The 19,817-nt window shown below is 36.6% G+C and overlaps 2 protein-coding genes across 2 annotated transcripts; one reads left to right on the top strand and one right to left on the bottom strand.

The window, feature by feature from the left end:
• The first annotated feature begins 6,492 nt into the window (after window positions 1-6,492).
• On the top strand, window positions 6,493-10,217 carry LOC139891862 (polyadenylate-binding protein RBP45-like). The gene is made up of 7 exons (XM_071874910.1): window positions 6,493-6,964; window positions 7,321-7,798; window positions 8,875-8,930; window positions 9,005-9,135; window positions 9,237-9,333; window positions 9,739-9,918; window positions 10,000-10,217. The coding sequence occupies exons 1-7, from the start codon at window positions 6,659-6,661 to the stop codon at window positions 10,000-10,002; spliced, it is 1,251 nt and encodes a 416-aa protein (XP_071731011.1). The 5' UTR covers window positions 6,493-6,658; the 3' UTR covers window positions 10,003-10,217.
• Window positions 10,218-12,203: 1,986 nt separating this feature from the next.
• LOC139885952 (DEAD-box ATP-dependent RNA helicase 32) lies at window positions 12,204-19,556 on the bottom strand. Its single transcript, XM_071869700.1, has 8 exons — window positions 19,088-19,556; window positions 18,004-18,276; window positions 16,617-16,931; window positions 16,300-16,491; window positions 15,576-15,731; window positions 14,757-15,169; window positions 14,486-14,643; window positions 12,204-12,712 (listed from the first exon to the last, which is right to left on the bottom strand). The coding sequence occupies exons 1-8, from the start codon at window positions 19,454-19,456 to the stop codon at window positions 12,381-12,383; spliced, it is 2,208 nt and encodes a 735-aa protein (XP_071725801.1). The 5' UTR covers window positions 19,457-19,556; the 3' UTR covers window positions 12,204-12,380.
• Window positions 19,557-19,817: the final 261 nt, after the last annotated feature.

Here is a 19,817-nt window from a genome sequence, read left to right as displayed (position 1 = left end):
GGTTCTTAAACGGTTTCGAATGGTGGTGTGAAAGATGGTGGTGATCATGTTCGATTAAAGAAGATGATAGATGGCGATTCAATATGGTGATGGGAATGTAATTCTCTAACTCTCTCCCTCTGTGTACATTTGTATTGAAATTATATGAGTGATATCGTATCAACAACTGATCAAATTTTGTTTTGTAAGATTGATAGTGGTTGACAGAAATATTCGAGGCCAGAAGGAGAAGACAAGAAAGATAAAAAGAAGAAAGGAATTGCTAACCAAGGTTGCAAAAGACGCGAGACGGGGTCGAGACGGTCGGGTCCTAAAAGGGTCGAGACGGTCGACACGGGGTCGAGACGGAGGTCTAGACGGATGTTGACTAACGTTGACTTTTAAATAAAAATGTTTATATTATATATATATATATATATATATATATATATATATATATATATATATATTGTACATTACATTATTCAAAACATAAGCATTTCACACATGTTTAAATACTTCAACATTTCAAACATAAAAAAAGAAACCCTAAGTAATAGCACAGCGTTTAATTTTTTTTTTTTTAAATAAAAAAAACTTGAAAAAAAATCAGAAAAACCCGTTTTTTCCCGTCTCGGACCGTGTTTGACCGTCTTTTGACCGTTTTTTGGCCGATTTCCGTTTTTTCAAACGTTTTATGTATAAACGGGACGGGGCACTCCAAAATCCGTCTACACCCCCGTTTTTTCCGTTTTATACAACACTGTTGCTAACAGATTTTGGATTCGTTCATGTAATTCAATCACTGATTTGTACGATTTAGAGACAAAGAATATAATCAAACACAGTGTGATCGTGATTGGAAACTGAATATGTAATTATCTAGATTTATTTATGTAATTCGTATTTATATATCAGACTATATATTTGAATATGAATATCTATATATTTTATTATATATATATATAAATGTGTTTATATATATATATATATATATATATATATATATATATATATATATATATATATATATAGCTTTAATTCTTAAATTTTGATAATTAACAAGTATAATATATTAATACAATTAATAATACTAATAATAACAATAATAATTTTAGTAATGTTTTTATAACTCTAAGTATGATAATAATAATAATAATAATTATAATGATATTCATAATATTAATTATAATAATACTGATTATAATAATATTATTATTATTAATGATAATAGTAATATTAATAATAATAATAATATAACAATATACATATATACATATATATTAAATTTCATATTTATATCATAATATTATTAATACAGATATTTATTTTAATAATAATAATGAAAGTAATAATATTATTATAACAACTATATTTAAATTTATATATATATATATATATATATATATATATATATATATATATTATTTATGTAATATTTAATGATCATATAATACATTATATAATAACTTTTATTAAAGATTTATTATTTATACATTTTATATAATACAAAATTATAATAACCATACATATTTATATAAAGCTTCATTTTAAATTACACTTAATTATTTTATGTCTTATTTTACATATTTAACACAAATGTTTAAATTATAATTTATAAATTTTAAATTAATATATACACTTGTATTTATATATATACATATTTATTTACAAACAATTGTTCGTGAATCCTCGAAAACAGTCAAAGGTAATTGAATCCATGTAAACAGTTCAAAAGTTTTTAAACTCAACGTTACAGATTTTTCTTATCTTGTAGGAAATATATATTGATTAAGTTTAAATTTGATCGAAAATTTCCGGGTCGTCACAATTATCGTCGGTTTATCCAAGACTTTTCTAAGATCGCTTCTCCATTGACGAAGTTGACGAGGAAGAACGCAAGATTTAATTGGGAAAACGAGCAAGAAATTGCTTTTCAATTGTTAAAAGAGAAGTTGTGTCAAGCTCCGGTGTTAGTGTTGCCGGAAGGTGTAGAAGACATGACGATTTATTGTGATGCATCTTTAAATGGGATCGGTTGTGTTCTAATGCAAAGAGGTAAAGTCATCGCTTACGCCTCTCGACAATTAAAGGAACACGAAAAGAGATATCCGACTCATGATCTTGAATTGGCGGCGGCGGTTCATGCGTTGAAAATTCGGCGCCACTACTTTTATGGTGTCAAGTGTATGATTTATTCGGATCATAAAAGTTTGAAACATCTTTTTAACCAACGAGATTTGAATTATCGACAACGTAGGTGGATGGATGTGGTTAAAGATTACGATTGTGAGATACTTTACCATCCGGGTAAGGCGAATGTTGTCGCGGATGCGTTGAGTCGAAAGAGTAACATCCGGCGATACGAGTAGGATCGTTACGCATGATTATTACTAACGATTTTCTTATAAAGCTTGGTGAGATTCAAATTGAAGCTTTTGTTAACAACAAGTATGAAGAACGAATCGTGGGGCAAACGGAGTTTATAACCTTAGGCCCGCATGGGTTGTTGTCCTTTTAAGGAAGAGTGTGGGTGCCTAGAATGGGAGATTACCGACAAGTGCTACTCGATGAAGCGCATAAGTCAAAGTATTCCATTCATCCGGGCGCGAGGAAGATGTATCTTGATTTGAAGAAAGAGTATTGGTGGCCGGGCATGAAATGTGATGTTGTTAAATATGTCGAACAATGCGTCACGTGTTTGTAAGTTAAGGCTGAGCACCAAAATCTGTATGGTAAGTTACAACCGTTGGAAGTCCTGAAATGGAAATGGGAGCACATTACCATGGATTTCATTACCAAGTTACCAAAGACGGCGAGAACCCAATTTGATACGATTTGGGTGATAGTTGATCGATTGACGAAAAGTGCTTTGTTTCTTCCCATTCTAGAAACGATATCGTCGGAGGCTTTGTCAAAGTTGTTTATCAAGGAGGTGATATCGAGACATGGGGTTCCTATATCTATTATTCTGGATCGAGACACTCGTTTTACGTCTCGGTTTTGGAATAAGTTTCATGAAGATATGGGTACACAATTGAGAATGAGCACGGTGTACCACCCTCAAACGGACGGTCAAACCAAACGTACAAATCAAATATTGGAGGATATGTTACGGGCGTGTATTATCGATTTCGGTGGTAGTTGGGATGAACACTTACCTTTGGTGGAATTCTCATACAACAATAGTTATCATGCTAGTATTGGAATGCCACCTTATGAGATGCTTTATGGGCATAGGTGTCGAACTCTGATTTGTTGGGGTGAAGCGGGACAAAGGGAAATCGGGAGTACCGATTTGGTTTTAGAGACGAATAGTAAGATTGAGATGATTCGGACTCATTTGAAAGCTGCTCAAGATAGACAAAAGTCGTATGACAATAAGCGTAGACGACCGATTGAGTTCCAAGAAGGTGGCATGGTGATGCTTAAGGTTTCGCCATGGAAGGGTATTATTCGGTTTCAAAAACGGGGAAGTTAGCTCCTCGGTTCATTGGTCCATTTAAAATTTTAGCTCATGTTGGTGAAGTTGCGTATCGTTTGGAATTACCCGAAGAGCTTGCGGGGATCCATAATACATTTCATGTTTCCCATCTCCGTAAGTGTCTTGCGGACGATTCATCATGGGTGCCATTAGACGAGATTGAGCTAAATAACAAGTTAGAGTATGTTGAGGAGCCGATTGCGATACTCGATGAAAAGGTGAAAAGGTTGAAAAATAAAGAAGTGAGAACTTTTAAAGTTCAGTGGCGTCGTAGTAAAGGTTTCGAGTTTACTTGAGAGCCCGAAGAGTTTGTGTTAGTTTATCTTCCCTCTTGTCATGCGGCTTGGATCGCGAGGACGCGCTCCGATTCAAGTGGGGGAGAGTTGTAAGACCCGAATAATTATTATACAGAAGTGTAAATAGGGCACATAAAGTGTGGGAAGCATTGTGTAAATAAACACAGGTCAGAGTCTGCCCAGACCCTTGTGCGCGCCGCGCAGGGGTAAGTGTGCGCGTCGCGCACTGCTGCTGTTGACAGATTCCTGCTTTTTTGAATTAAAGTTAAATGAGGGGCATTCTAGTCCTTTCACATGAGGCCGGGTTTAGGTCATTATTGGCCAGTTTTGTGGTGGTTGAAACACATTCAACACAACCACCAACATCATCTTCTCTCCCATTGAATTTTAGAGTGAGAAACCCATTAAGAGAGCGAGAGCTCAAATCAAGGAGGAAGAAGTTTATTTCGAGCCAAAGCGCGTGTATTAAAATTGTTCATCTAATCACTAGCTACGTTGTGATTGTGGTGGTAAGCTCTAATCTTGATTTCCTTATTTAATTTGGTTAAGGGTTAGGGTTTTGGGTTAGTGATGAACATAAAACCCATTAATGGTGATTTTGAGGGTTCTTGGGTAAGATTGAGTCATGAGGACTCAATAATAACTAACCTAGGGTTTCAAAGTGTCAATTGGTGTTTATGAGTCCTAATTGGTTCGTTAATTACTAGCACACCTAGATATTAAGTAAATGGGTGTTATTTGGGTATGTTGATGACCCAAAATGGGTGTGTTAACCTTGAGATGGGTCAAAGGAGTCTTTGGTGACCTAAGTGGTCTATTGAGTGTGAAAATGCGATAACCTAGTGTTAGAGTTAATGGTGCAAATGGGTCGCATTTGCACTAGGGGTCAAATGACACCCGAGTGGTGAGTGAGTTGATTCACCAACTTGAACGTATGATTAATATTGCGCATAATGTAATAGGTGCGTTACATTGAAGGTTGCGAGCTCGAGTTACCGTTCACCAAGGCGTTAAGGTGAGTGGAATAATTATGCACGTATGTATATAGTGTATTTATTTGTGAATGTTATGGTATGAACCAACGAGCCGGTACTACCATAACATGTATGTGACGAGTGTCATGATGTGAACTACGAGCCGGTAGCATCAAAGTGTGAACCACGAGCCGGTAGCACTATAAAATAAACTGTGAACCACGAGCCGGTAGCACTATAAATGAAGTGTGAACCACGAGCCAGTAGCACTATAAAATGAGGTGTGAACCACGAGCCGGTAGCGCCAAAGTGTGAACCACGAGCCGGTAGCACTATAAAGGAGTATGACTCAAATGTGTAGTGGTGTGAACACGAGCCGGTAGCACCATAGCGTTATGGTTAACCATATAACTTGTGTATGTATTGTAGTGTAGCATATATTTGTTTGGCGTATATGCTATTGTGTATGCTGTTGAGGTACTTGAGGTTATTAGCTTTATACTTGGAGTTAGTATGCTAATTATTGCTAGCACGTATGCGATATATATGTAAGTGGTTGCAAGTAGGTACATTATATATGTATGTGTATAACTATTGCATTCACTAAGCGTTTTGCTTACCCTCTCGTTGTTTACTTTCTTTTATAGGCTCCGGCGTGGACAAAGGAAATGGTATTCGTTTGGACTAGTGATCCCGCTTTGTTATGTTAGGAGGAGCTTTTGGACGTTTAGCTTTTGAAGTTTGACCAAGAATTTGGGTAGTTTAACCCCCAAACATCATGCTCTAGTGTCGTTTGGAATTTAAACTAAATTGGTCGAAACTTGTATTTTGTACGAAACTCGTAATTCGGCCATATGTGGGCCCGATGTCGTAAAACTTGCTTTATTATTGAAACGTGTTAGTTTTGCTTATTATAATGTGTTGTGAAAACCGTTTCGTCTAAAAGTGTCGGGAAGTGGGAGATCTTTAAGTGAAAAATGACAAAACCGGACAGAAGCTGTCAGGCAGTTTGCGCACCGCGTACACGAGGGGCTGCGCGCGCGCACCCCTTTGTTGTAAAAAAAGAATTTTTTCTGTTTTCTGTTTTCGGTTGGAAGGTTGATAAATAGTAACATACACTATTACTACGGAGTATATTTTCTGGGTAAGCGAGGAAACCTCGGGTAATCAAGCCCCAGAGCACGAGACCTGATACCGGGTGAATTGCGCATTATGCGCACCCTCTAGTCACACTCCTTTTTTGAACAATTTGGCATAACCGGGAATTGAACCCGGGTGGTGTGTTTTATTGGGCAACTCGGTGGCCACTCAGGCAAGCCTAAATGGTTTACTAGGGAGTATATTACAGTATTTTTTTTTACTAAATTCTTTTAATAACTAGCCTTATAACATAATATATTATTATATATTATTATATATTATATGTTGTTTTCTTTTGTTATTATTTTTGGGTACCTACTACCTAGCCATTGAAGTGTATATATAAATCGTTCATTTGCATTACTTATAAGATATTGAAATTGTGTTTAATTTATTGAGGGAAATCATTTCTGGATTTTTTTATTTTTTTTTTCAATTCATGTTAGCTTTTTTTATATTAAAATTTCTCTTGTTTGAACAAAAACGGACTAATTGTTTCGGCTAAAGCTTAGTGGGCTATTTACTATCTATCCTACAAGCCCAAAAGGCTCAGCCCAAACTACATCACTTCACTACGTAAAACACGTCAGCTCGATCAAAAATATCCTTTTGCGCGGATCAAACCCTATCTGGATTTAGGGTGTGTCTGCAATCTAGGGTTCGTTTCAAATCAAACCCCAATCTCAACGTCTACGTATAAATCATCATAGGCTTATATCTCACCCTTCATTCCAAACTTCAATTTCACCTTATCTGAAATCACTTAGGGTTTCAGCTTTAACAAGATGATGCAACCAGGAAACGGCATGGTGCCACCAGCGATGCAAAAACCACCACAACAACAATCGTATCAACAACAACCTACACCTCAACAGCAGTGGATGATGCAACAACCACCTCAACAACAGCATCAACAGCCGTTACCGCCACATATGTGGGCTCAGCAACAAGCGCCACCTCAGCAGCAGCAACAACAGTATGGAGGTGGTGCTCCGGCTAGTTCTGATGAGATTAGGTCACTCTGGATTGGTGATTTGCAGTACTGGATGGATGAAGCATATGTCACTAACTGTTTTTATAATACTGGAGAGGTATAATTTGTATTGTATATGTATATATTTTCACATGTGGTAATCATATGTTTTTAAAAAGATTTGACCTAAATTTGTTATTTTGTTGTGAAATTTAAGCTGTCTGACATTTTAAGTTTTAAATAAATACGTGATTTATTGAGTAGTTAATTCTGTTGTTATTGAGCCTTATTTATTGTAAACAGATAGATAAAAATAGTAGTCTTTTCAGATTCTTAATATTTATACGTATATATGCATACACATATACACATCTGGCTTTTGTATGTTATTGTCACGTTTGTTGTTGTAGAAAACTATATATTCATCTTTTTAACTGTTGAATGATCTTAAGCACATTGTGACTATTTCTGCAGGTTGCTACAGTGAAAATCATTAGAAACAAGCAAACCGGGCAACCTGAGGGGTATGGTTTCATTGAGTTCAGGAGTCGTGCAGGTGCAGAAAATGCTTTGCAGACGTACAATGGGACCCTGATGCCAAATACTGAACAGAATTTCAGGCTTAACTGGGCTAGTCTTGGTGCCGGTGAGAGACGCAATGATGATACACCTGACTACACCATATTTGTTGGTGATTTGGCTGCGGATGTTTCAGATTACGTACTGCAGGAGACGTTTAAAACTGTTTATTCATCTGTGAAGGGTGCAAAAGTTGTCGCTGATAGAACAACTGGACGATCTAAAGGATACGGTTTTGTTAGATTTGGAGATGAGAGTGAACAAGTTCGTGCCATGTCTGAAATGAATGGTGTTCTTTGCTCTTCTAGGCCAATGCGTATTGGACCCGCGGCTTCCAACACCAAGAGTAGTGCTGGAGGTGGTATGCAGAAAGGTATGCTGTCAATGTTTATGTTTCTATCTCTTGTGAAATTGCTCTTCTCTAGTATTGTTATATATGTTATCCTATTTGTTTCTTTTGATGCTTTAGACTTGGTATACTTTTTGTTTCTATGTACTATCTATTTTCTCTTCTCGTAAAAAATTATGGTGGTTTTGGACCTGGATATTATCTCTTATACCATGAAGATTACATGAAATTTAGTAGTTTTTTCCTAGTAGCTGCATTTGTGAACAGGGGAACATTTTTTTTTTTTTTTTTTAAATATACAAAACTTATAGAAGTTTGTATTTTCTCAATAGCAGGACCCTGAGAGGCTCTCAGTTTTGGGTGCCTGGAACTGATTTCAGCTGAAATGATGCCACTTTATTGCAGTGGTCTTGTTTAGGTCAGTGGTTTTGTTAACGTAATGAGCTTCTTTCCTTTTTTTACAGTTCATTGCGTTTCGTTTTCGTTTTCTACATTCAACTTACTCTCATTTCCGTTCTTGTTAAATTTCCAGTCCCTTTTGTATTTATTTACCTTTCTCAACTGAACTGCTTTTTATCAGTCTTCAATAGCCTGCTTTACTCTCGTGGTAGCATTTTTATTTTTTCAGTTTTTATTTACTTTTCTCGCAACATAGTACTTGTTTCGTATTAATGGCAGTTCTTTATAAGTTCTTTTTTCTCTTCTTGTATTCCTTTTTTCGAGTCTTTAACTATCTACTTTATCTTCATCGAGTATTGGATGTGGATGGCTTGTTATATTTTTCATTCTTGAAGTTCGCGATTCAATGAAGGGTATTTAGAAACGACTTGGTTCTTATATCTGCGTCTATATCTTACTATTAGTTTGCTTTCAGCCTTGCTTTGATTGCACGTGTAAATTAAAAGTTACATTTGTGAACAGGATATGTAAGTTTTTCCACATATCTATGAATTCTTCAACTGTTGTGGCGTTTGTAGAGCTTATTAATATTAGTTATCTAATATATTTATGTTGCCTTTGAATAATATTGTTATTTTTTATGTATTATAGTTTTGTATTTGTTTGGATTTATAGCGTCTGAACTTTTTTTTGGCATGCAGCTTCTTACCAGAATGCTCAAGGGAGTCAAGGAGAGAGTGACCCAAACAATACAACTGTGGGTATTTTTGTCATCAGTTTGTGGAAGTTTATGTTTTGTTCAACTGTTAACAATATACATTCATGTTACAGATATTTGTTGGTGGGTTAGATCCCAGTGTTTCTGATGATGCCTTGAGGCAGGTGTTTGGTCAGTTTGGTGAAGTAATTCATGTGAAGATTCCAGTAGGCAAACGTTGCGGATTCGTACAGTTCGCTAACAGGTAAACATTCCCTGAGTTCTTTATTTTCTATATGTTTGTGCCTTTTGGGTTTCGTCTGCTTTGTTTTTGTACTTATCATTCTGTTGTGTTATATGTTCCAGAGCATGTGCAGAGCAAGCGTTGTCTCTTTTAAATGGCAGTGAATTAGGTGGTCAAAACGTTCGCCTTTCCTGGGGGCGTAGTCCCTCTAGCAAACAGGTTTGTTATATTTAGAAGTTGAAATTTTGACTACTACATTTAGTTCCTCGATTCAGGCTATAATTCTATACTTCATGTGCCAAATAGGTAAATTATATAAGTTTGCTTAAACACAACGCATCAAACAGCTATAATATAAAGCTAGTTTAAGAGATTGGGTCAGATAGGTAACATTATAAGTACTATAGCTCAAAAGGAAGAGGGACATTCGGTCTGAACTTGTATAAAATCGTCTGAAACATAGCTGTGATGCTTATGAAATTTGGATATATAATTATAATAAGGAATAAGGAATAATTTAGTGTTTGTAATCATATTAGATACACTAGTTCTTAGGAAGATTTAAGTTGTGGACAAGTCATTTTATAATAGAACGATGTGTTTGACTTTTCGATTTGATTTCAGGGCCAGGCGGAGCAAGGGCAGCAATATGGCGGTGGAGGTGGTGGTGGTGGGTATTATGGTTATGCTCCACAAGGTTACGAAGCATATGGTTATGCTCCACCACCTCAGGATCCAAGTGCATATTATGGAATGTATGCCGGAGCAGCAGCTGGTTATGGAGGTTATCAACAACCACGGCAGGTAATGATTCCTTCTGTTTTGCGGCTATTATATTTTTTTTTATATGTTGTGTCCCTAGCTGATCAGGATGTGTATTTGCAGTGATCTGCTGTCAGTTGTGAAGTTGTTCGTGTTTACTTGTGAGTTGCTGAACGTGAGAGGCTGTAGAATATCGTTGTGGAGTTTGATCTGCTAAGAAAACATAGCGTGGATGTTACATGACTATCTTTGATTTTATTTTTGTTTTTCTTTCATGTTGCTCTGTTTGTGGATCTAACTAATGTATGGGTTGAGATTGTAAGATATCTTTGTTGAGGATATTTGATTGTTGTAAACCTCAGTGTTTATAAGGTTCTTTCTATCTAAACGCCCGGTTCTTTAAATTTTTTCATGAAAATTACATCTGTCTCGAGTATTTGGTCAAAAAGACGTTATCTGAACGTCACCCTTATTGTATAATGTGTAAATGTATACTCTATCCCTCCTAAAATAAGTGTCTAGTAGTATGATGTATAAAATAAGTGAACATCGTTAACCGACTTAAAACCCAAATTAGGGAACATCGTCAACCGACTTTAAACTCGAATTTTCAGGTAAATGAGAAACGATGATATGACCATTTATATTAGGTTTGGTTTTCGTCCGGTTCTAGTTTTGGAATTGGCGGTTCGTGTTAAAACCAACATGAATATTAAAATTAAATTTAGTAATCAAATCCAAAATCAAAGTAATAATAGTAATCTACTATAAATTCAAATTGTCTCGCGTCTCGAGGAGGGAAAAGGAGTAACTCCAATTATTGATACCCTACGTCTTGACGCTATAATGTTTTACACTTCCAGCACACAACAGAGACGTATAGGTGAAAAGAGTATTGTCAATACGAATGAAATTTGAGGGACATAGATAAGTTAGAATAATTTCTTCACAATTCGGATGTTAATTACTTTGGTAGACACAATCCAAGTGGAAGAGACAGTTGTAGTCTTGTAGATCAACACTGATAGCTTTGTTTCACTTCCATTCTTTTAATATTAACATTAGTTTTATAACTTATATACGTACATGTACTCAATGACATGGTTTACGAGGACGCAATTGCTTTTGGGGTCTCAAGATGGTAGTGACGGCGGTTCATCGGCAAATGGGAATGGAAAGTGTCCGTGGAGGCTTTCGTGGCATTCGATAAAATGATGACACGTTTGGCCGAAGAGAGCGAACCAGGTGTTGGATCCGCCAATGTGTTATCTTACAAGATAGAAAATCGGTCCGAGAATAACACTTTGAAAGAGACGGTTAATGGTAAGTTGAAAAGAGTGAGACCTAGAAGTTGATTGATTACGTTGTTCTCATGCTTTTTCGTATATTTTTTTCGTTTTATGATTTCACTTTGTGTGTGTTGTTTGGTTCTTATTATTATCGTGTAGTATTCAATTTATAGTATTGGTTAGTTTGCTTTAAGGTTTATCGGGTTGTCAGGGAAGACTCGATTATAGATAGTTTTCGTTTAGTTCATTGCTTTCTACGTGCGAGCTTCACCGTTTCCCCCGTTTTTTTGTATTCTTTGTTGAGAGCGTTTTTCTTTGAAAAACGACCTCGTTTCTATATGAGTTTTCGTCATTTTTGTCAAAAGATAAATAAATAAATAAATAAAAACACTCTTCTTCAAGCCAACCTCTTTTCCGTCTATCCCCATCGTCTTCCACCCTTCGATCTTCTTCCCACCTTTCCTTTCCTACCAACAACAATCTTTCTACAAATAATTAAAGAAAAACAAACAATTTGATGGGTTTAGTGGGACGGGTGTTGATCAAGTAAGCCCCCCAAAGAGTGGTAGTAAGAAGAGGTCAAAGGCTAAGATTTCAGCTATTAATGAAGAAATTTACGACGCGTCAAATGATTCTAATGTAAGACTTGTAGCAGGAAGCAGATTGGGTCACATAATCTTATGAGTTGTTTTTTACTCGAAGGTATGATTTGAAACATCAACGCATGTGACTATAGTGATCTACCACACCATTAAGCTGATTCTGTGGCATATCATCAGTGATTACATGATAATGCAATGAAGATTTCCATTTTTTAATCTTCGTAGCTGAAAACTGAAATAACAAACTTATATAGCAGTAGAGACCTTCATTTATAAACCCCAAATGAACACTACCTTAATGAATTTTTGCATGAACTGGATCATAACACGCCTTCAGTTGCGAGATAAAATAGTTTTTTTTTACTTGATCCGGTGCAGCTATCAGTTAAATGAATATGAATCAAGATTCAAGATGGTATCAACTTCAATGATGGTCAGTAAAAGCAGTGCTAAATAAAATGATGAATGTTGCATTCCAGGATAATAAATACAATATAACATGAACAGTAAAATAACAATCAAGGACAAAAAAACAACCCTCTCAACTCATACTTGGTATATTATCTTTTTAAACTTGAACAAAATTTAGACCACATCAACTGCATCTTCAAACTCAAGAATGCATAGAACTCAATAACTTAAGAGCAAGTTCCTCTTGCTCTGCTAAAGAGATTGCATCCGTCTTCAACGCCACCTTATCCTTACTCTCATTATCACTATCACCATCACTATCAAAGTACACCTTCGATCTTTTAACAGTCTGGGTATCTTTATCAGATTCAGATAAGTCTTCATCTTCTTCTTCTTCTTCTTCTTCAAGTCTAGCTCTCTTATGTTTCATCTTCTCCTTTAATCTCTTTTCTTTACGTCTTTCACGATCCAATTGCTTGTCCTCCTTGTCACGTGCTTTCATATCTTCTTTCAAGTCCGCAAACCTCTTCATTACTACAACAAGACAAATAACATAAACCAAAAACACGTCAATCACATCATTTAACATCTATTTGGATCATTTTGTGTTCTATCTACAAAGGGTCAATCTCAAAAGATGTTCATAACATATGCAACCTATATTCTTGTATTCAACATTCAATTGACCGAATCATAAATATAGCAAACAAATTATGAAAGGTGAAATTTTGACAAATGTTCATATCAGCCCAGCCTGACCCATTTGACAATCGGTCAATGTTCATGCATATTTTTTCCAAGGGAAAACATACACACGGACATCAATGCGAAAGGGTTTTTTTAGGCGTCAACGTCGTTGATCTCCGGTCCGGTTACCGTGAATAACCCGTACCCGAGATGATGATCTCGGGAGGGTGGCCAACGAATTGCCCGCCGGTCGATAGTCGGACCCTATCGACGGCAAAGGGAGAAAAAACCCTACAAGACCCGTAGGTAAAAACCCTAGAGTTGTGATCGTGAAGACGATCGTGGAGAAGATCTGGCGATAACTGCCGTGTGCGTTGCGGACTTGCGGTGGTGGCGTTGCGGTGTGATCGAATGATCGTATGAGGTGGTGCTTTCATTGAGAGAGTAAGAGTTGTATGCGATTGGGAGATTGTGAACTTGATGTAGGTTTTGCCCCATATTTATAGATGGGAATTAGGGTTAATTGACTTGGGGCCCAAGTTAATTGTGTAGACCCTAATTGGACTAAACCCTACGTCATCAAGTCCCCCAAGTTCGGTATGATATTTTTGTCAAGTATCGTATCGAACTTCTCATTATGCTGCGGAAAATAAGTTCACATGAGCCTGCGCAAACAACTGTGCGTAAACCCGTGAACAGATGCGCAAAGAACCGCATGCAGAGCGCGCAGGGAAACCGCGTGAACTACCATGCGTAAAACCGCATGAAAATTGCGTCTAAAGTCGCGGACAACTGTGCGCAAAGTGTGCGTAACCTGGACAAAAGCGCGTGGACAGTTACGCAAGCGCGCGAACATCTGCGCTAAATATTCATGTACTTAAACCGCATATAACGAATTAAAAGCTCAATAAGAAAAGAAAAACCTTCTCAAACCGAACGATAGACGGTAGAAACACGAGACATAATGCATCGCGTCCCACGGATGGCGCCAAATGTTCATGCATATTTTTTCCAAGGGAAAACATACACACGGACATCAATGCGAAAGGGTTTTTTTAGGCGTCAACGTCGTTGATCTCCGGTCCGGTTACCGTGAATAACCCGTACCCGAGATGATGATCTCGGGAGGGTGGCCAACGAATTGCCCGCCGGTCGATAGTCGGACCCTATCGACGGCAAAGGGAGAAAAAACCCTACAAGACCCGTAGGTAAAAACCCTAGAGTTGTGATCGTGAAGACGATCGTGGAGAAGATCCGGCGATAACTGCCGTGTGCGTTGCGGACTTGCGGTGGTGGCGTTGCGGTGTGATCGAATGATCGTATGAGGTGGTGCTTTCATTGAGAGAGTAAGAGTTGTATGCGATTGGGAGATTGTGAACTTAATGTAGGTTTTGCCCCATATTTATAGATGGGAATTAGGGTTAATTGACTTGGGGCCCAAGTTAATTGTGTAGACCCTAATTGGACTAAACCCTACGTCATCAGTCAACAAGCATCGTTTTGTATTGGCTACAATACAAAACAATGCTTGTTGACCGATTACCTAAAACTGGCATATTTTGCTATCGTTGGGAGATATTATTTAACAATCCTCTGAAGAAAATAACAAGTTTTCCTTACCTTTATCTGTATCGAGCAGAGCAGATTCTGGCCTTTTGTCTGCTAACGTTGCAAGTGGCGGCAGTGTGTTCCCTTCTTCATCGAATACAACTCGTGTCCCCACCGGTCTATGAACGTTGATCTTTAACTTCTTTTTCTTATTAACTCTAGTCATAGGCCTACATAAAAATCGATAATAAAAATCAGTACAAAAGATAATGATATAGGATAATATTACAAGACTGATTAAACTTAAAGCCATATCAATTAGCATAGTGTGAAGGTTACATACAACATGATGTCAGCTGCAGTTGTTTCCTCTTCACCATTTTCTGTTTCCTTTTTGTGAAGTAAATCGAGTATCTCTTCATCTTCAGAATCCTCAAGTAAGTTATTACTTTGTTTTTGTCTTACAAAGTCTTTATTTGTGTGAATCTCGGGTACCAAATTGGAAACTGTGGGGTCCGTTTTGTTCATGCTTTTACGATCAAGATAACGGAGTTGTGGAGTCATTGGTAAGCCTAAAGATGCCGAGTAGTCATCGATGGGGAGTTTTGTCACATCAAAAACTTCTTTATCTTTTTGCTTGTAGATTGATTTGACGTACGTTTTAAAAGCGCTTTGAGCCAAAGGCTGCAGTTCTGTATACTTGGCTAACAGTGCAGCTAACAAACCAGAAACTGACTGCAGTCGCTTAGTGTTTGCCTGTAGCATATTAAAATGGCAAAAATAAATAAATAAATAAAATACAACTTTCAAACCACAGCACAAACAAAACATAAAAACAAGAACAATTGACATTATTAGAGGCAATAATCACTACCCACTTATTTATAAATGGGTCAGTCTAATTGTTTCGTGGTATTTCAAGGTGGTCCAAAGAGACAAATCTATGCAAAATAAGTGACACTTATAAAAGATTTTATATTGATTGTAATTTGCGCATTACACAATTGTATATAGCAAAAAAGTAAAAATCTGAACAACGGTGTGTTTCAGGACAAGCCCAACCCACTTCAACACATACTAAAAAACATGTTTTGACAGAAATCAGGTTTGATATGGTGTGCAGACCACCTTATTGATCCATTTTGACACCTATATACATTACCTTGTCAAAGTGAACGGGTATCTTCTTCTCTTGCAATCTTTCAAGCATCTTCATTTCTGAAGGCAAAAGGAACAAGACCGACTTCCCAGTAGATTGATAGCGGGCAGTTCGACCAACCCTGTGTATATAACCTGCCACATCATCAGGGCAATCCACCTGGAAAAAAAGAAAACGAGAATCAAAATCACAGCTTCAAAAGTTTAATATAATAGTTAAATGGGTAATAAAAGATGGGAGTTGATATTTTTCACCACCAAAATTGATAGATCCACCACAACCGTGCATTATCTACTTGTACATTACAAGTATATTGCACGGTTGTGGCGGATCTATCAATTTTGATAGTGGAAAAATCATCATCCATTAAAGATGGAAACTTTTAACGCTTTCACTGATGGATCAGGTTAAATAGGGTCCTTTATTAACTCAACTGGTCAAAGCAAAAACTTAAGCTAAAAATGAAATAGGTAGAAGTGTCAAATAGGTTGAAAGATGCTCAAAGTATATTTTCAAAGCATGAAACAGCCTACATCCCTATCAAAATTTCAGATTTTTATTGCAGAATACTGTTTTTATACTAATAATTTACACAAGAAATGTTTATTATAAACTTCTCTAAAAAAAAGACAAGTTTTCACAGGTCCAACCTTACATGACCCGTTTCAACCTGTAGTAGGCGGGAGGCCCACCAATCTTGCCAAGTTTACTCAACACTTTAGCATACCTGAACAACCCAATCGACCCCCTTGTTGAAATCCAAACCCCTTGAAGACACATCAGTTGAAAAAAGAACTGATCGTTGCTCAACAAACTGTTGTAATATAAAGGTCCGTTTGATTTGTTTCATCCTTCCATGTAGGCACTTCAAAGGTATCCCGGGACGCAGTTTTTTGAATGCTTCATATACGAACCTCACCTATCAGATCATGCCATATATTAACACATCAACAAACAAAAAAACCATCAAAAAATCTAAAAAATAATAATAGTAGAACAACAACAACAAAAGATGAGACAAGAATTATAAACACAGATAGCTACCTGCTTGCAGCTGGAAAGAAAAACGAGGATCCTTGAATTTAGATGCGCCTTTATAAAACTCCACAGCATATCTAACTTTTGATCGAGGGGAACAAGCATTACTTTCTGATGCAGGAGTATGGGGGTATGATCAGTATGCGCCTCAACGTATTCAGGATCTTTCAAATTAAGTCGTGCAAGATCTTTGACTGATTTTGTTTGAGTAGCAGAAAAAAGTAGAGTCTGTCTGTGTTTTGGAAGTTGTGAAATGATCGCAGTGACTTCCTTTTTAAATCCAGAATCAAGAATTCGATCTGCTTCATCAAGTACCAGTACCTGTTGGCTGGCATGGATCATAGTATCATACACCCAAATCAGTAAACTGGCAAGAATATCATACCCAACCCAATTCCGACCCATTTACCTAAAATGAGTTACATGTTGGGTGGATCATGGGTTACATGTTGTCTCTCACCATTCAATTTGACAAATCATATATATTGGGCAAAAAGGGTAAAAATAAAATAACAAATACATAGATCATGATGGAACATAATTAGTACATTAAATTAACTAAAAAAACTATAAATAGTTAACATAAAATTTCAGTGTTAAAATTTTAGGTTTTTCGACTTTGCCCCCGGTGGATTTTTTTCCCCCCAAAACCAACATATTTTGCCCCAAAACCTTTGAATTTTACCCAAATTTCTCCAACTTTTGCACCAAAACCTTCAAATTTTGCCCAAAAACCTCAATTTTTTGCCCCAAAACCTCCATATTTTGTCCAAAAAAATTGCTACGATTTTAATTTTTTTTTTTTGCCCCCGGTGAAAAAAAATCCTAGTTTCGCCACTGATGGCAAACTGAGTGAGTTGGTGTGCTACGTTTTCCTTCTGCTTTTATATTTCATATGGGGTAATAAGTAGCAAATTTCTGAGAACTTTGAATCTTATTCACTAGCAAATTGGGGTGCCTTTCTATTTCGTTTTCCTGGGATGGTCCATGCTTTAAATATTAAAACCAAAATCACCATGAGGTAATTGGGTGTCGTAAAAAAGAAAGGACCCATGAAAAGACCCAAAGGCATTGAAGCAGGTTTCAATTGGACCCGTTAGATAGAATATGAACCAATACAAAACCCAAACTTAAAGCAAAAGTTCCAGAAATCAAGTATGTGGGCCAATATTGCAATTAATAGCTTTTTGACAACCACAATGTGACCGGTTTCCCCATACAGCTGCCACCTACAATCTTGCTCTTACACAAGATCAACAATAAGAAGTTCACTGTAACAGTTATACTTGCACGAGGCGACAAAATAAAAAGCTTGAAAAAACAAAGGCATGCAAGGTGAAAAAATAACAAAAAATAATAGAAAGAGTAAGTGGGAAGGAAAAAAAACTATGACCTGTAGCTGTGAGCAATCAAAATTTGGAGTTGTGTCCATGTGCTTGAGAAGCCGTCCAGGTGTACAGATCAATATATTCATCCGATTCACATGATCCTTCTCTACATCATATTCATGACCACCAATTAAAAGACCAGCACTAAAACCATGGTGCTTACCAACTGATTTCAGTACAGAAAATAGCTGGTCAGCCAACTCCCTGGTCGGAGAGATAATAATGCAACCTACTCCATCCTCCAGACCCCATCTAGCTTTGTATAACTTCTCCAAAACCTAAAAAAAAATTAAAGTGTGATAGTTACACGCCTTACAGTAAAAACATGATCTTCACACTTCAGAAACCTTCACGTTTTAAAAATATGGCCCCATCAATTTCATAAAAAGATATAAGCTAGAGAAATAACATATAAATAAAGGATTCATTTACACCAAGGTCAATATCATTGCCATGATGAATACAATGTGCCAGCCTAAGGTTCAAAAAATATATGAAATGATAAAGGCGATAATGGCTTAAAAGTGTAACTAAGCTTTAACCATCGAACACAACAAAGTAGATTTCTTACCAATTGCTCCGTAATACAGCTATGTTACAAATTCATATGGACTTGTACAACAAAAAGGTGAAGCTTGTTTGCATCATTGAAATAACAGTATAATGACAATAACCAACTTCCTTTCTTTTCCTATTGTTGCAAAATTGTTAAGTAAGTTAAAACCTAGTACCATTAATTGGTAAAATACCACTCTCTTAATTGCATTCAATTGTAAAAAAAAAAAAAAAAAAAAAGAGTGAACTTTGTTTCATTTTACTACACTTACACATGATATTAAAAGTAGTTGAATAACAAAAATCAACTACTTCATTTCATTCATCAGCATAATGTGAACAGCCCATAAATCAACCATTACACAATGACATTTAGCTCTGGCTCAAACTCCATATACACACATATACCTATATATACGCATACACTCGTTGCACAGATCTAATTAAGCTTACATTTGTAGCTACAAATCACCAAAAATGATAAATATAGACAGAGAATATAAAGCTAAATTGATTACAAAAGCAGAAACTTACAGGGATGATAAAAGCTAGAGTTTTTCCAGAACCGGTTTTTGCAGCACCGAGTATATCGCGGCCACATAACGAGTGAGGCAACGAAGCTCGTTGAATTTCGGTCATAACTTTAAATCCAGATTGACGTAATCCGTCTTTTAAATTCTTCGAAATCGGAAGTTGCTGGAATTTGGTACAACCGGAATACTGAGAGAACGTATTCTCATCAATACGACCGATCGGTGATTTAGCCGGAAGCGGCGGCAGTGATAATGGATTTGAACCGGATTCCGGTTTACCGAATTCTATCCATTGTTCGAGTAATTTTATCTCTTGAACTTCAGATGAGCGGCCTTGGAGGCGTAATTGTTTGGATTTTGGTTTCTTCATTTGAGATTTTGATTGTTAGGGTTTCAGATTGAGTAGTGTTTATTAGCTTAACGATTCTGGTTGTTTTGAGAGTGAAAACTGGGGTTTTAGCCGGTAGGGTTTGGATTGTGAAGCTAGGGTTTTATTTCTAAAGAGTTCTGTAAGCTTTTATATTATTTAATAGAATTACGCGGTTGGTCCCTGCTGTTTTCCAAATTTGCTTGATAGTCATTTTTATGTTTTTTATAAGGCTATAAGCATGGCTTGTCATCGATATTGGCACTAGTGACGATGTTAGTACCAATCTAACGACCGTTAACTTTTATCGTTAATCTTTAACATGTTCCTTACAATGTGGATATTGCTTAGCCATGTATGTACA

Source organism: Rutidosis leptorrhynchoides, chromosome 1 (assembly GCF_046630445.1).
Source record: "Rutidosis leptorrhynchoides isolate AG116_Rl617_1_P2 chromosome 1, CSIRO_AGI_Rlap_v1, whole genome shotgun sequence".
Classification (NCBI taxonomy): Eukaryota; Viridiplantae; Streptophyta; class Magnoliopsida; order Asterales; family Asteraceae; genus Rutidosis; species Rutidosis leptorrhynchoides.
The sequence above is the reverse complement of the archived record's forward strand: the minus strand, read 5'-3'. Positions and strand labels throughout refer to the sequence as shown.

Bases quoted from the DNA above. Each gene is read 5' to 3' on its own strand.
- LOC139891862 (XM_071874910.1), top strand. From the start codon at position 6,659: ATGATGCAACCAGGAAACGGCATGGTGCCACCAGCGATGCAAAAACCA. The intron at 8,931-9,004 runs GTGGGTATTTTT...TTCATGTTACAG, and splicing joins GTGACCCAAACAATACAACT to ATATTTGTTGGTGGGTTAGA. The intron at 9,334-9,738 runs GTTTGTTATATT...ATTTGATTTCAG, and splicing joins GTAGTCCCTCTAGCAAACAG to GGCCAGGCGGAGCAAGGGCA.
- LOC139885952 (XM_071869700.1), bottom strand. From the start codon at position 19,456: ATGAAGAAACCAAAATCCAAACAATTACGCCTCCAAGGCCGCTCATCT. The intron at 16,492-16,616 runs GTAGCTATCTGT...ATGATCTGATAG, and splicing joins TTCTTTCCAGCTGCAAGCAG to GTGAGGTTCGTATATGAAGC. The intron at 12,713-14,485 runs GTAAGGAAAACT...GTCTTGTTGTAG, and splicing joins TCTGCTCGATACAGATAAAG to TAATGAAGAGGTTTGCGGAC.